The 17,131-nt window shown below is 40.7% G+C and overlaps 1 protein-coding gene across 2 annotated transcripts; it reads left to right on the top strand.

Moving 5' to 3' along the window:
* Positions 1 to 205: 205 nt before the first annotated feature.
* On the top strand, positions 206 to 17,131 carry eef2k (eukaryotic elongation factor 2 kinase). Of its 2 annotated transcripts, XM_034708477.1 has the most exons (19): positions 206 to 498; positions 1,034 to 1,301; positions 1,772 to 1,831; positions 3,579 to 3,679; positions 8,690 to 8,750; positions 8,868 to 8,905; positions 9,524 to 9,695; positions 9,947 to 10,096; positions 10,183 to 10,315; positions 10,401 to 10,528; positions 11,106 to 11,325; positions 11,429 to 11,496; positions 12,599 to 12,676; positions 13,138 to 13,194; positions 13,965 to 14,096; positions 15,538 to 15,726; positions 15,802 to 15,926; positions 16,115 to 16,293; positions 16,662 to 17,131. In XM_034708477.1, exons 2-19 carry the CDS (start codon positions 1,035 to 1,037, stop codon positions 16,769 to 16,771), a joined length of 2,268 nt encoding a protein of 755 aa, XP_034564368.1. In that variant the 5' UTR covers positions 206 to 498; position 1,034; the 3' UTR covers positions 16,772 to 17,131. The 2 variants fall into 2 exon arrangements, with proteins under 2 accessions (XP_034564368.1, XP_034564369.1); XM_034708478.1 differs by lacking the exon at positions 13,138 to 13,194 and having other exon boundaries at positions 208 to 498.

Below are 17,131 nucleotides of genomic sequence, written 5' to 3'. Positions count from 1 at the left end.
AATTCTTCAAGTGCTGCTTCAAAATTCAGTAAAATAGTCGAAACTTCGAGATTCCCTCGATTTACTTTGCAATAATATGGGACGATCTCACTCAGTTGATTCTATATTACATTTTTTTGAGTATTTTGTTTAGCAAAACGAGAATAATTGTGATTTCATAAGATTGTATTCGATATAAAATAACTTAGCCAGTTATTTGCATGTGGGATTTGTTATTTCCGTTGGCCTTGAAGGCAGCATTAACTTGGGGGCGTGGCTTACAGAGTGTTGTACGTGCCGAGGGCCAACGTCACTGTGGTGGACTGACTGCACCAAGAGCTCTCTGCCAGGCACGTCCCCGGACCGTCAGGATACATTGGAGAGCAAGGACCGACCCAGTTCGTTCTGGGAGGAGAGTTGAAGTGCTGCAGCTGCAATTTGTGTCTTTCTGTCTTCACTTTCACTTCAACTGAGAAACGGAAGGAGGCCGAGGAGTCTGTTGGGACAAAGCGATCACAGGTGTGTCTGTTTGTCCGATTGTTATTTAATCTTTAACATGCATTCACTAGTAAATAGATTAAACCTAAGTTAATGCCTTTGGATACATCATATTGCAGTTTGCTGTAATAAAAGAGACTTCTACTATTGTTACTGCTGCAGGATGTGTATGTGAGCACATTGCACAGCACAGCAGGAGCGAAGGCACTTTATGTATCATGCTCTGGTCTGCATGCCCTTACAGCAGACAGCTGTGGATGTAACATCTGCAAACATAATCTGATAATCTAGGTTACTTTTGTATGCTAACCCTCACCATTGTATTGACACATTTGTTTGACAGTGTATGTGGATGGGCTTAAATTCCTAAGCATGTGGTGGAGATTTCCTGTTACATCCACTTCTGAGACATCACATAAAGCTCTCCCACACTTGGCATGAGGTTGTGCTCTGCAGCCATGATACAGGGTTGTTTTGATCACGTACAGTAACATGGCTCCAGACTGTCCTTACATGCCTCTACTTCCCACTCTCCTCCTGCTTCCTGTCTTATCAGCATGTCAGCAGACATCATGGAGGATGACCTGATGTTCAGCATGGAGGAGGAGGAGGGCAGCGCCAAAAGACCCCCAGTCCAACACAATGCCTCCCATCAGCGGGCATGCTCTGTCAGTGATGCCAACACCAGTGATGATGATGATGATGACCACTTTATCTGCCCCATCCTGGACGACTCGGCCAGAGAGATCTGTGGCTACTTGAAGAGTCTTGTTTACACCCGGCAGCTGTCAAACTCACTTCCAAAGACCAACTTTGTTTTCAAGGTGAGCTTCTGCACTGGTCACATGGCGTAGGTCAATGATCTTATCAATAAAAGGGAATCAAGTTCTGTAGAAATGTATAGTCATGCTGTGATGTGTTCAGGCGGTATTATAAATAATCAGTTCTGCAATTTTCAGTGAGAACAGCTCTTTACCTAATAAGGAGAGGTTAACTGTAACAATATTAAGCCATATCATATGTGTGATATTCAGCTGGCTGTACTTTCTCTAAGGAACAGGAAGCCCTGCAGTTTGGTTTTCACCACATGTCATTATGTTGCATGTAAACACGTCCCTCCCTGCTCTCACTGCTACAAAATGAGCTCGATTCAATGCCTGGCATTCTTCTGAGAGCAGCTGTGCATCAGCCAACTGCAGAAATAAAAGCTGTCTTAGTATTTGATTGTATTTGACTTGTTAAAAAATTTCTTTTGTTGATGAAAAGTTTTAAATTTTTCACCTTTTCTATATAGAACGAAACAGAAACAGAGGCAGAACCTCGGTCATACAAGGTTTTGTCCTGGAACGCACGGGTATGTTACAGATCAAGTTATATCTTCTTTCTCCCCGTCTTCACCCGTGATCCTTCCTTACTCCAACTTATAATTTACTCTCCTTTTCCTTCACTGTTTTATGGCTTCTCCCATAACTCTTTAACCACTGTTTGGTGTCCTTATCACTGCGTCCTCCCTTCTTCCTGACAGTGCTCCTGAACTTGATTTGATTAATTCACACCAATGAATACTAGGAAAAGTGTTTCATTTCTTCATATGACTTAAAAAAAGAGACTTTTTTGGTGGTTTCAGGTGTTGTTGCTCTTAAATTTGCAGAAAGAATTCCCCCAACAACGTTTTTATAAGCACGGCTGTGGATTTCAGTCCCACACCAGGCCTTACAACTTTAAATTTAACACCAGACTCTTGTGACCGGGCCGTCATATTTCTGCCAGCATGGAGAAGTTTTATGCTCCTGAGGGAGAACTGACGTCTGACGTGAGAGGCTTCTCCGAACCGACTTGTCACATGACGCTTCATATTTCTCTTCATGTTAATCTTCCCTCTAAATAGAAACTTGTCTGACAAGCCTCCTCGTCAGTGAACAGTGGTGTCCGAGGGGGACGTGGGTCAGGTTTTGTGTGACCGGAGCTGGTTTGGATTACCAGTGAGATGTAATTCATGGTCACTACTAGGAAAGTTATTTTTTGTAAATGGCACCACTGCAGATAGCCGTGGAACATCACATGGTGCTCACATTTGCTGTAAGTTGACAGTACATTTTGAAAGGTTGTACATGTGTTACCCACAGTTTAATATTACAGAGTAACTTCAGATACATGACAGTTTCCTCTATTTTACCAACAAGGTTCAAAGACAGAGAAAAGTTATTTAAGGTAATGAAACATTTTAATTGGTTGCCCTGTCTTTGAGGGAAAAACAGGAAATATGCATCAGTGATCAAGTTTTTTTTTGCTAACATGACATGTTGCAATGTCATGAGAGCTAACTTTAAGGATGACCAGAGTTTACCTGAATAAGACTAAAGTTTGTAGACCCTTTTGTTTTTTGAGATAAATTCTAATTTGCAGTGGTGGTTGTCTTACAGTGAAAACAAAAAAGCTTCATGTCATCAAACTATGAGTCCTGTAAATACTTTGACAGAGACCTCTCTGAAGAGATTGCAGACAATGCATTCAAGATTATAAAATAGGAAATATTGATCAACTTACACCTGCAGTGAATTAATTTGTGTTTAATTATACCTCTTAAAAAGCCATGTGTCATTTCATGATCTCGTCATGACTTCCATCAATTTAATTTCTCATCCTTTCCTCCTTGTTTGTACCTATTCATGTCAAATGTGTGTTTCCGCATTCCTTCCCTCCTTATCTTTCCTTCCCTCTTGATGTGCATGTTGTTCAAACAAACTAAACAAGTGTCTTTTTTTAGGACCGGCTCAGGTTTGCATTGGCGTGAACCGTGAACCTGAGTTTTATTGTAACACGATCTGCATGAGGGATCACATGCTCAAAGCAGAATAGGCAAATATTAAAGAAAGCACAAGTGACTCTGCTTTGTGCATAACTAACTCTGACATTTATTTTATTCAGTTAGTCTGAATAATAAAGGTACCTCATGGGAGAAAGTTTCTCATATTCTGCCTTCAGACTTCCCCTCCTCCTTCAGTGTGTTCTAGGTAACCTTTCTAGGTAGCTGACCTTTCCCTTGTTCACATTGTATTACATACTGCCCGCTAATCTGTTGTGTTTGTGAATTATGACAGGAAGCATGGAAGCATGCCATCGAAAAGGCCAAAGCCATGCCTGACCCCTGGGCTCAGTTTCACCTGGAGGACATCAAGACCGAACCCTGCATACGTTACAGGTACAGCTAACTCTGTGTGACTGTTAACCAGCAGCTGTAATACACCTTTTTCATGGGGAACATTTAAACTTGACAGAGAAATTATTTTTGTCGATGAATTTCATCATCAAGCATCCCAAATAACTCTCAAACTAACTCAGCTAAATGGAATGCAACTGATCTGGTGTAATTACTCACACCTCTGATGAAACAATTATCTTCCACTGTATCCAAAGCTTTCAACACTTTCAAGCAGAAGTTTAGAAGTGAAATCTTTTATAGTATTGTGACACCTTTAGATCTTGAAATTTGAAATACTGCTGCATTCAGTAAAACTTTAGCCGTAATATCGCACAACTCCTGTAGGGAGTTTTCAGCTGGTTGTGAAACAGACTGAAATACTTACTGATGTATCTTTGTGACCTAAAAAAACCCCAATACCATTAATAATAATAAGAGTGGCTATTCCTTTATAGTTATTTTTAATGTCAGAAACCGCTGTCAGGGGGTAGGTGTCAGACTTAGTGATTAGCTGCACGCTGCTAAAAAAGCCTTTTTCATGTTTCTTTGCACAGATTTTCAATTAGTGATGCGTTTAACGGTCAAATTAAAGCAGGATGATTTTTTTTTTTGACAAGAAACACCTAATACACATGTAAAGGACAGACTCAGAAAAGACTGCTTTGTCCACATTGTGCACGAAGGGCTGCTGTGGCTCAGCGGGTAGAGTTTTTCATTTTTCAATCGGAAGGTTGACGGTTCAATCCCAGCTCCGGCAGTCACGTGCTAAAGTGTCCTTGCGCAAGACACTGAACCCCAAATTTGATCAGCGGTGTGTGAATGTGTATGAATGATATTAGCTAACACTGATGGTTCCTCGCTATATAGCAGCCTCTGCCGTCAGTGAGTGAATGGGTGAATGTGACGAGTAGCGCTTTGAGAGGTCAGAAAGACTAGAAAAGCGCTATAGAAGTACAAGTCCATTTACCATTTAGGCTAGCAAGTGGTTAGCAAGTCTGTATTAGTTATATTTATATATATACAAGTTATATTTTTGGGCTTTTTGCCTGTATTCGATAGGACAGCTAAAGAGAGACAGGAAATGTGGGGAGAGAATGGAGGGGCGCTTAAGGTGTTTACCTTTAGCCCGGAACTAGGGACTTTACCCCTAAACTACGTGCGTTTCGACCGGATGAACCAGGGTCTCAATTTAGTTCAGGGGTAGATAATCTCCCCCCTGAAAAGCCCTTGCTTGGGGCTAGTACTTTTCAGAGGTCCTGGGACTTTCGGTTGAAAGTTACGGTCTTTGTGGAGTTTACACAGTTGTTGAAACACAGAGGGAGATCCTGGGAATGCATACTAGTTTAGTTTTTTATTAAGATTTCAAAATACTATTGAATATATATATTTTTTTCCCCATACATCACTGGCCTAATTTGCACAATCTACCCGGGACTTCATCCTGCGGTCGAAACGCAGACAACAATGGGAGTACAGGAACCTTTTAGTTCCGGGGAAAGTAGTTTTTGGGGCTAAAAGACCCCAGAATTCTTGGTCGAAATGCACCTTTACACCACTAAGCCACCACTGCCCCTGCTAGCAAGAAATTGCTGTGTAGCTTTTTAGCTGCTAAAGGCCCAGTGCTCACTGGCTTGTGGTTAATTTAGCAGATAACAGTTATAGTGAGTTTATTTAAACTGAATAAAGTTTAAATGAAAAGTTTAAGAGAGCAGTGATAGGGACAACACTGAAGGAAACATTAGCTTAAGGACACTTTATCTCTGATGCTAACAGCTAACACGAACCAAAGAGTTGAGTGTTAATGTAAAAAGATTGACAAGACCTTTTTAAAGATATAAATATACACACCATATTTTTATTTGTAGCCCTCAGTGAGAGATCTCTGCTTTGATGTTAGCTTACATCACTCTTCAACTGCTCTGCAAGCAGCAGCATGTTTCGCAGCTCGCTCATATCTTGGTCAGTGGAGCTAATCTTATATGTTGACAAACATTAGACCCCTTCACCAAGGCACATGAAACACTGACACCTTTTGGCTCGTCCCCTTCTTTTTTTATCTCATAATGGAGCCTGGTGACTTAAGTGTTGACCCAGATATCACAGCCAACACTGCAGCTGCATAAATATCTCTTGCAGAGTTCTCGGACAGAGGGAGAGTTATATGAGGACAGCAGCACAAATGTGGGCAAGAAATCAGGAAGAAAGGGAACTCCTTTATCCCAGTAAGTGTGTGTATGTGTTAAATCTGTTACATAACACACAGGTCTGCAACTATACAGTAAAGAGGGATTGACAGGAGCTGGGATTTGACCTCGTGTCCCTTTTTCATGAGCTAATTTTACCCCCTGTAACCTCACCCCTCCCTTCCTCCCTCCCTCCCTCTCTCAACCCCCCCTGTAGGATGAACTTGAAGGAATGAAAGTCCTGGTACACGGTGTCCCAAGCCTGTAAATGGTTTGTTGGCAGACACCAGGGACAATTATGTTTTGGATAAGGAAGAGAGCACTTAAGGAAAAGCGGAGATGAATAGAAATGTAGCTTCTTAAGGAGCTTCTGGTTTTGAAAGTTGTCCGTTTAGAGCTGTGAAGACATGCAGCCACACCTTGAGTTCATGTATTCATAAAACTAGGACACACACACCCTGCCAAGTCAAATAGACACACTGACCCAGACAAACAAACAGTTGTGTCACCGTATCAACTGAACTTCTTCTTCTATCCCTTGTTTTCCAAAGCTAAAAGTTCCTGAAGGAAATGAGCATTCTTTAAATGACCTTTCTTTTAAAAGACCTCAACCTTCCTGATTCATTCTCCTCTTTTATTCTTTAGAAGGGAAGCTCCAGGCTTTATGTGCCTCCGTGATAAGAATGAAAATAGGCTGCTGACAGACGAGCTCCCTAACAGAGGGCAAAGAGAAGAGGCTGGAACTGTTTTAACAACTGAAGCAGAGTTTTATTCATCACAAGATTAAGGAGCTCTGTCAGACAGCTCAGTGCTGCAGAAGGTCCTGTGGGAGTGATTTGTAATGTAACAGGTGGAAAGTGAAGACAAGTGCCATTTCCTTCTCACACAGCGGGGGTCACAGGGTCTCGTCTGTGACGTAGAAAAAACCCTCAGATGGAAAATCTCACAGCCACTCTGCTTGATAGAAGTTGAAGAATTAGCTTTAAAATATTTCTTTTATGTTCTTCAAGAAACTTTTTGTAAATGAAAAGTCAGAAAATGTAGAGAATTTTTACCCCTAAGATGAATTAGTTTGTGTTACCAACAGTCCAAAACCCCTGTGGACAAAGTGGTACAGGCTACTCTTGTCCTGCACATGTGTTGGTCGTGTGTTCTGACAAAAAACTCTCCTTGCTTTCTTTTACCGTGTTGATTTATGGCTCATTTTGAACATTTGTGGTGGACAATGCAAACAAAGGCTGTTTCTGCATTGGGCTGTAAATGATCTTCTCTGACACTTAGCCCATGGCAAAGGTTACATCAAGCAGCAACCTCCGGTCTAAAAATATGAGTCCTATGCGGAAATGCTAAAAACTGCAGTTCATAGAGGATCCGCTTGAGGCTGGCTCCAGAAGTACCGGAAGTCACATACACATGAATGGGAAAAAGACGATCTTTGCAGCAGAAATAAACATGTTTACAGCCTGGTACAAAAGACGAGTGTAGTCTGGATAGCTCATTTCTCAATGTGCTCACACTGTATGGGGGGAAATTTTTTTCTAACGCGGCAATTTCAAAGATATTGAGAATACAAGTCTTCCCATGAGAGGCACAGCTGACTTGATTGACAGGCGGGAACACTGTAGCTGTTGGCTAGGAGGCTCATATGCCGCCTCTGTACATCACACTTGCTCGACAGAAGCAATATGGCTGCTGCCGTTGATTGGCCTCAACCAGCTCATCAAAAACAGATCGGTGACGTCACAGATCCTACGTCCATATTTTATACAGTATATGGGTTACATGCATTAAAAGTTACATTAAATTTACTTTATATATTTATAAAACACTGCATAAATATACAGTCTTTTTGCTGATAGTCTCATTTGCATTTGTAGCTCATATTGAAGCAACAGTATTAATGTCAGTCTGCTTCATAACCAGATAAAAACTCAGATTAACAAGGGACAGCAACAAAATCTACCATTCATAAAGATAATGTTTGGTTCAAAGATGAATAAATAATTAAAAACTTTTTATAACGTGGCAGTGCAGAAGATATTGAGATTACGAGTTTCTGCCCATTTAACCCTCCTGTTATGTTGCGGGTCAAATTGACCCTTTTTAAAGTCTAGTTTAGCCAATATATGCCTTCCAAATCAGCTAAATGCAGCATAAACATCTGGGCAGCATGTGACAGAAGAGGTGTCGTGTTAATTTATCAACATCACTTCATGAAAATAAAAAATTCTAAATTTAAAATAAAATAAACAAAAATCTATGTCAGGTAAAACTATTGTATTTATATTTAGGGCTTTCCAATGTAGATAAAAAAAAGTTTAATCTTTCATTTTAATGAGAAATGATTGAGTTATCCTCATTGAACCATGATCTGTGAGAATTAAAGAACAACAATGGACTGCATCTTGATTTAAATGGTTAGTAATGGGGTTAAAAATTTGATTAAAAAAAATGTGCATTGGGATTTCTTGGGGTTCTGACACTTTTGGAGAAATTGAATATGCCCCGGGTCAAAATGACTCCGGAACATTATTGCTGTTCCAGATAAATGAACATAACAGGAGGGTTAAGGACATGACTGACTTGATTGACAGGCGGGAACACTGTAGCTGTTGGGGAGAAGGCTCAAAACCCACCTCTTTACCTCACACTGGCTCGAGAGAAGTTAGGTTGAGTTCCGCATTTCCAATTTGGCTGCCGCCGTCGATTGGCTTCAAAACAGCGCTCAGGAACAGATGGGTTACGCCACGGATACTACATCCATTTATTATACAGGCTACGGTCATGACTCATATGGCTGTTTATCTATGTTTGTTTTGACCCACAGGTACAATGCCGTCACAGGAGAGTGGGCTCAAGACCAGGTCCACATCAAGATGGGCGCCCAGGTATGGAGACTCAAAATAAAAAGAGTGTTTTTAACAACATTTGAAATACACGTACTGAAGATTCATTAGGTTTCTTATCTCTTATCTAATTGATTTCCTCTTCCTGGTTTCTCACAGCCGTTTGGGAAAGGGGCCATGAGGGAGTGCTTCAGAACGTAAGAAGACAAATTTACCCACACTCATCAATCTTCATCTAGAGGTTAACGCCCTTGTGTTCGAGTAGTCGAGGCCTTTATGGTCTCAGTGTCAACAAAACAGAGGGGTTCGTCTCTCATGGACTGTAGCCTCTAAGAGATGCAGGATCCAAATTCCTCACATTTCTGTCTCCGACTTGGGAGGATGCTGCCGTCAAACTGAAGCCATAGATAGTACTGAGAATCAAATCTTCCAGTGGCCTATTTTTAACTTTGGTACTCCCTGGATATAAACTCAAATCCAACATCACAGCTCTGTTGGGTTTAGTTGGAGTGTGGTATCGCAGGATGAGAGAGAAAAGGAGGATAATGGTGTTATTGTTAATGTTTAATCCTCAGTCATGTGGGAAATGTGAAAGAGAGGCATCCCACAGAAAACACAGTGACAGCAGCCGGAGCACAGACATAAACCCCCTCACATGCCCAAACAAGTCCTTAAGAAAAGCATCTCTACATCTGAAGAGTAGATTGTTGTTGCTGCTAGGGCTGGTCAGATTTTGGTTGCAGATGCTCTGGGTGAAAACACCTCTGTTGATTTCATGATGCAAGTTTTCTCTCCCTTCTTTTCTTCCCCTCCAGGAAGAAGTTGTCCAATTTCTCACACAGCAGTAACTGGAAGTCGGCGTCTAACTATGTGACCAAGCGTTACATGGAGACGGTGAAGAGAAATGTTTACTTTGAGGACGTCAGGCTGCAAATGGAGGCCAAGCTGTGGGGGGAAGAGTACAACCGCCACCGACCTCCTAAACAGGTACAGACACATTCACAAATCACTGATGTGCTTTTTTCCTCAGAGATGAAGTCTCTAAAGCACAAACCTCTAATCCTTGTTACTTTGATAGTGTCAAATATTAAAATTTTAGATTTAGGGACGACCTTCTAGCACTTATGTCAGGCAGTAATGTGCAGAACTCAGATGAAGGTCCTGAAAAGGTCCTGTTTTAATATCCTTTAACCAAATTGCACATGTGTGACAGCTGTGTGTGTGTTTGTATTTGTCAGGTGGACATCATGCAGATGTGTGTGATTGAGATGATGGAGAGACCAGATAAACCTCTCTTCCACCTGGAGCATTACATCGAGGGCAAGTACATCAAATACAACTCCAACTCTGGCTTCGTGAAGGACGACAACATCCGGCTCACTCCTCAGGTGAGCCACAGGTCTTTGAATATTGATGCATCCTCGCAGAGCACCACTTCACTGATCTTCATCCTTCTTTTATGTGTATCCATCAGGCCTTCAGCCACTTCAGCTTTGAGCGGTCGGGTCACCAGCTGATCGTTGTTGACATCCAGGGAGTCGGAGATCTCTACACTGACCCTCAGATCCACACGGAGCAGGGCACTGACTTTGGAGATGGCAATCTAGGTACATTCCACTTTGGAGAACATGAGGATGAGGTTCAGTTAGAAATGACCCAAGACGCTTCATCTCAATCCCACGTGTGTTCCAGGTGTGAGAGGCATGGCCCTGTTCTTCCACTCCCACCTGTGTAACAAGATCTGCAAGAGCATGGGCCTGACACCCTTTGACCTTTCACCTGCGGAAAAGTCCCAGCTGGACTCCACCAACAAACTGCTCGTAATGATTACATTTTGATAAAAGCAGATGAAAGTCAGGGATCTATAGAAGCCTTTTAGGGCCATTGTTAGTCAATAAAAACTGAGCTTTTGAGGGGAGGAGATTCAAAACATTTTGATTTCCTACAAGAACTTGAGTTTCCTCTGAAATTCAAGCGGTCAATTTAAGATAAAACAAATAATAATTTAAAGTCATAACATTGAAAAAAAAAAAGCACAAATTCACAAAGATAAGGGTGAGACATTTTCAAGAAAAATATCTTAAGAATAGTTTATTTCTCACTAAGAGTCTCTGTTTTAGCCCAGAATAACAACCCCTTCTCTCTGCTGTCTCTAAAAATTTCCTTCACGGTGTGCTGTTCTTTGAAAACCAGACATGAGATGCTTTTAAGATTGCATAAATGTGACTGTTGTCCCCTGATTTGGAATCCTTCTTCCTGGAGGATAAATAATTTGTATTACTATGCAGCAGAAAACAGTAGAGAGGATCTCATGCAAGATTAGCATGACATGAGTTCTTACTATTTATCTTCACTTTACGTATTTCCTAAAGAGAGAATCTTCTCATTTGACTCCAGAGGTCGGCTCAGACGGTTCTCCGGGGCTGCGAGGAGCCCTGCGGTTCTCCCCGTGTTCGCACCATGTCAGCAAGCAGAGCTCCCTCTCTGATTTCCCGCCTGTCTGAGACGTCATCTGTAGACGAAAGCATGAGCGATGTGGACTCTGTGCCCTGCTCCCCTCTCATCCTGCCTGGCTTCCCGCTGGCTGCGGTAGGATCTGTGGGCAAGTCCCCAATCGGTACGTGCACAAAGACAATATTTCATACAGTGTGTTTGTGACAGAATATTTGATATAGAAAATTGAAGTTACATTTTGGATTTGCCATTTTTTTATTTTGAAGGCTTATCTTTTACCGGGATGTACGAACATGAGAGACTCAACAACAACAACAACTCAGGTGAACATAAGGTGAGAGATAACTCACTGAACTGCTCAAAGTGTTGATGACAGAGTTTTTGAAGTGATTTTAAATTGTTATTAGGTAAAAAATTAAAAACTTAAAAAGCCAAATGGACAAAGGGGTCCAGTCCCCTACTGAGTTAAAAAGTCTAAAAGTTTCCGTAGAGTCTATACAGTAACCACTTGTTAGGCTGTAACCAAATAAGCAACAAAAACAAAGTTTTTTTGGGAAAACATTCATTTATTTAGACGTGAAATAGTAACTTAAGTCAGGCCTCAGTGGCATATCAACAATGAGTGGAGCTCTTGGCCATGTCCTGACTTTACACAGCCTATGTAGCCACTTAAGGTGACAGCACATCATGTTCGCAAGATCTAGACTGAAATTTATTTATTTTTTAAAACTTTTTGTATTAGACTCAGCCAGCTCAACACAAAACAACAATGCAACCATTAGACTCTGAGGCAGATCTCAAGCACAAATATTTAATAAATAATAAATAAGAAAAAGAAAGTCCATAGTCCAAAAGAGAAAAGCAAAAAAATAATAATAAATAATAATAAAAATAACATAACAATAAATAAATAAATAAATAAGTAAATAAAAATAATAATAATCAGAACAAAAACAACAACAACAATAATAATAATAATAATAGTAATAATCCTAATCCTAAAATCCTAATCCTAATAATAAATGGATTAACGTGCAGAAAATAAATAAAAAGTTAAATTAAATAATCAAAATAATTTTAGAATAATAATTAGAGGATCAGTGTTTTTAAAAAAAGTTGCATGTAGTAATTGGAAAAATTATGATGCCGTGAGAATAAGTTTGTAATTATTTTTCTGTTTCATTTGATATAAAAACCCTCCATAGTGGATTAGCATTTTCCATTTTTTTGTTGTTACTTTGAGTTATTTGCAGCTTTCCTCTGTTATGCAACTTATAATAATCATATCTCTTCTGAGTCATAATTATGTCACGACAAGACTAAGTCTGAAAAATCAACAGCTGATCTAACAGCCTGCTATGTGGGCCTGTCTGTGAACACAACTCACAGGTCACAAAGCTGGTTTATTTCATGAGTTTATTTATGTTTGTTTTCAGGAATCTGACAGCGGAGGGGACAGCGGCTATCCCAGTGAGAGGAGGAGTGATGGAGACCTGAATGACCATGTAGATGGGGTAAAGACTTCAATTTGTCCTTTATTGGATTTACATTTTGGGCCCAATATTTATCAGGATTAACTTTCTCAAAATAAAAAAAACCCCACACATGTCCATTATTTAAACTGCAGATACACTATGAAATGTTTGTGTCCTTGCTAATTCAATGTAAAACATGTTGTAGCTGTCCTGAATTATATGTGTCCAGATGAGTTTCATAACCAGGAAACCTTCTTGAGCTTATTTTTCTTGACTTTTGAGAACTTTTTTTGGCACATTCAGGTTCTTTATCTTCAAAACTGTCTTTTTAAACTCTTATTTAAACCCTCTAGTGTTCTCTTGTTAGTGTCTTTAGCTCTCTCTGCTTTGACTTTCAGTCCTGTCAGTAGCTGTTTGTCTGTTTCTTCTTCCCCACATGAAGTTTGACTGTTTGATTATCTGACTTTAGTTTTTATACTGCATGTTGTATCATCACGTAGGCCCATCATCGCCTTCACAGACATAACTCTGAGTCGGATGAGGACAGTGTCAGACGGGTAAACAAACATGCAGATATCAGTGTGCAAACATCATCCTTACCTCAATCATAATCATCATCGCCGTCAACAAATAACTCTGTTTGTTTTCATCATTCTATTTCTGTTCCCTGTTTTTTTTTTCTCACCCTTTTCTTTTTAACAATGAAATCTGTTCCTCACCTTTCCTCCTTCCCTTCACCTCTTTGGGTTCCCTTCCTAGAGGAAGATGGTAGCTCCTCCCAGAGTCTCTGCAGTTTTAAATTCATACAATGCAGACCATGAATGGGTGATTATGTGCATGGAGTCGTTCGCCCCGTGCATTGTTCTGCAGACTTTTGAGCTAGAGAGCGATGTTAAGCATGAGGCTTAGACTTTAGCAAATGCTTACACAAAATTATGCAAAAGTTTCTCGTCCACTCTCTCCGTATTTTCTATGAAAACTTGAAAAGCAAAACACAGACGAGATTTCGAACTGAAAAACCATCTACCTCTCTTTCACCGTCTCATCTCTCTAATGATTCTGTCCATAATAATTTGTGTGTGTTTGTGTGTGTGTTGCTCCTTGCTTTACATTACTTTCCATCCACTCTGGTCAGCATGGGTGTGCTCCTCCAGCTCACAGCTGATGAGTGTCATTGATTTATGAAATGAAATAACCCTTCTGGATGAGTGCACTCCTGATCCTGGATATTTCCAGATTTTCTACTTTAGTACCACATCATTTTGTCTTCATTGTGCTGATGATCAGGTGGCTACATTCTTACTCGTCCCTTTTTTAATCCTCTCAGCTGACAGAGGAGAAGTGGAGCTTCTACCACTCCTCTCGCGCTCACGTCCACAGACCGTCCTGTGTGGCCACGGAGGTGGAGCGACTCAGCACTCTGCTGCAGAAGAAGATTGGCCAGTCAATCCTCGGAAAGGTAAAAAAAATCAGACGGGCTGATCTGACATTAATAAGGATGATACATGTGGAGAGATAACACATGTGCTAGCCAATCCAGCAGCAAAACGAACCCTCATCATACCCAACATAGATAATTTAACAATCCCCATCAAAACATCAGCAAGGAATCTTGGAGTCATTTTTGACCAGGACTTATGTTTTGAGCCACAGATCAAGAAAGTTGTCCAGTCCTGTTTTTATCAGCTCAGAAACATTTCAAAGGTAAAGTCCATTATTTCACCCAAAAACTTAGAAAAACTCATCCATGCTTTTATTTCCTCCCACCTTGACTACTGCAACTCACTCTACTCCTGTCTCAACCAAAAATCGTTCAAAAAGCAGCAGCCCGGCTTTTAACTGGAACTAAAATATTTTCCCACATCACCCCAATTTTAGCATCCCTACACTGACTCCCTGTTGTTTTTAAGATACTATTAATCACGTTTAAAGCACAACATGGACTCGCCCCTCGACACATCTCTGAGCTCTTATCCCCCCATAAACCAGGATGCAGTCTGAGATCCTCTGGCAGTGCTCTGCTTGCTGTTCCATGGTCTAGACTAAAAACTAAAGGCGACAGGGCCTTTGCTGTCAAAGCCCCCGACTGTGGACGGCCTGCCAGAGGAAATTGGACTTGCAGAGTTGTTACAATGTTACAATGTTACAATGTCATTTAGCAGACGCTTTTATCCAAAGCGACGTACATATGAGAACAAGAACAACACACGCAAATATCTAGACAAGAGGAAACAAGATCAGTACGAGTAACAGAGTGCTTCAAGCCAATTTGGGTGCAGGTACTGCCAAGCAGTGTAAAGGCAATGCACAAAATTAAGTAAGGATTTTTTTTTTTTTTTTTTTTCAAAATAAGGAACATCTACAATGAAGCAACAAAACCATTTAAGACCTTCCATTATCATCATCAACAATTAACATCACCACAATAATGACCAAAGTACCAAGTGCTGGGTCACTCAAGAGCTGAACACAGATTCCCAGAGTAGAGCAGGACAGTGCAAGTCAACTGTAGCTGAAAGACATGATGACAACAGTAGAGAGCAGTCTAGCTAAGTGCATAGTGCTTCCTAAAGAGCTGGGTCTTTAGGTGTGTTTTTATTATTTTTGTGAAGCACTTTGTTACTTGTATTGAAAGGTGCTATACGAATAAAGGTATTCTTATATTTATTATTAATTCATACTGCCTTGTTGTGACACCAAAAACACGTATTTCATGTTAAAAGAAAATGACGTGGTTAAAGTTAGGCCAGAATAAAGCTTTCCCTTAAAACTACATGAGCTCTTTTTATCCTCATAAGCCATCATTTTGCATTTTGCATGGATATAATCTATGATCTGCACAGATTTTCTTTTTGGTTTTTAATTTAAGTGTCATTCTGTCGTTCCCTCTACCTGTGCAGGTCCACCTGGGGATGGTGCGGTACCACGAAGCAGGTCGATTCTGTGAGAAAGACGAGCAGTGGGATCAGGACTCAGCCATGTTCCATCTGGAGAGAGCGGCTCTGTGTGGAGAGCTGGAGGCCATCACAGCTTTAGGACAGTGCTATCTGCAGCTGCCACATCACATCCTGCCTGATATGGAGCTGGAGGTAACAAACCCTTTCTTTATCCTTTTTGTTCTCAAACTATCTTTGTGTTTCTGACACTTTTTCTGTCGATGGCAGGATAGCGCTGGAAACAGGATGAAGGGTTTTAAGTATCTTCTGCTGGCTGCTGAAGCTGGAGACAGATCATCTATGATCACAGTGGCCAGAGCCTTCGACACAGGGATCAATCTTTCAGCTGACAGGTCGGTGAAAAAAAAGAAAAGTTGGACTTGTGTTGTAAGTTTGAAGTCTGTCTAAATACTGGTGTAGCAGTCATGGTAACACTGCCCCCTAGTGGATTCTCAAGAGGCTTTCAAAGCAGGAGGCTGGATTGTTCTGCTTTATATTATGGAAGGTGCTCAACATAGTGTTTTCTGTTTCGCTGATCCAGAAAGCAGGACTGGGGGGAGGCGATCCACTGGTACAACAATGTGTTGAACATGACGGACTATGACGAGGGAGGAGAGTTTGATGGGACGCAGGACGAGCCTCGCTACCTCCTGCTAGCCAGAGAGGCAGAGATGTACCAAGAGGGAGAGCACAACCTCACCGCAGACCCACAGAGAGCAGGTTTGAGTTCTAATAGACCTTCACATCTTTTGCTAAATACTCCTTTAAAAACTGCTTTGGAGAATAAAAACACCACAGCATGTCCACTCTAAATACAGCTCCAACGAGTTAAAGGCATGCTCCTCTATCACAAGATTTATAGAAACATCCAAACCTCTATTTGATGGGACACGTACATAGAGGAGGAATAATCAATACAGCTTCATAGGATCAGTTCATTGCTTGTTATTCTACCTTTTCATGTAATATGATGAATATTAGATTAATAATGAATATCTCAAGACTTATTCGAAGTCTATAAGACACGTCCTGCTTCAGATAATCATCTCTGCCTGTATCCTAACCTCTTCTACTTTCTTTTGCTTCAGGTGATTTGTTTACAGAAGCAGCAGAGGCTGCTATGGCGGCCATGAAAGGTCGACTGGCGAACCAGTACTACATGAAAGCTGAAGAAGCCTGGGCGCTAATGGAGGATTAATTCTGGATTTATGTTTCTATTATAAAAAGGCCACGGGAGTTAATATGCCTGACTATTCGCCAGGCTAGTTTACAAATTTTTAATACAGTATGTTTTGCTAATGGTGCTGAGTGTGTGTGTTTAGCCTTGTAGGGTCAGTCTTATCAACCATGTTCTGATCTTTTTCTTCTGTCTTTTCTTCCATTTCCTATTTTCATTTACTTTTTGGCTAAATGAACGCACGAAAAAGAAAGGCTGCAAAATCAAAGCAAAGAGAAATGTTTACTTACTTCGACCCAAATGCTAAAAAAAAATGTGTTTCAAGAATGTATGTTAAAAAAACTGTAAAATAAAGTTTGAATTGCTTTTTGGGGTAAAGAA

The sequence above is a fragment of the Notolabrus celidotus genome, chromosome 18 (assembly GCF_009762535.1).
Source record: "Notolabrus celidotus isolate fNotCel1 chromosome 18, fNotCel1.pri, whole genome shotgun sequence".
Lineage (NCBI taxonomy): Eukaryota > Metazoa > Chordata > Actinopteri > Labriformes > Labridae > Notolabrus > Notolabrus celidotus.
The sequence above is the reverse complement of the archived record's forward strand: the minus strand, read 5'-3'. Positions and strand labels throughout refer to the sequence as shown.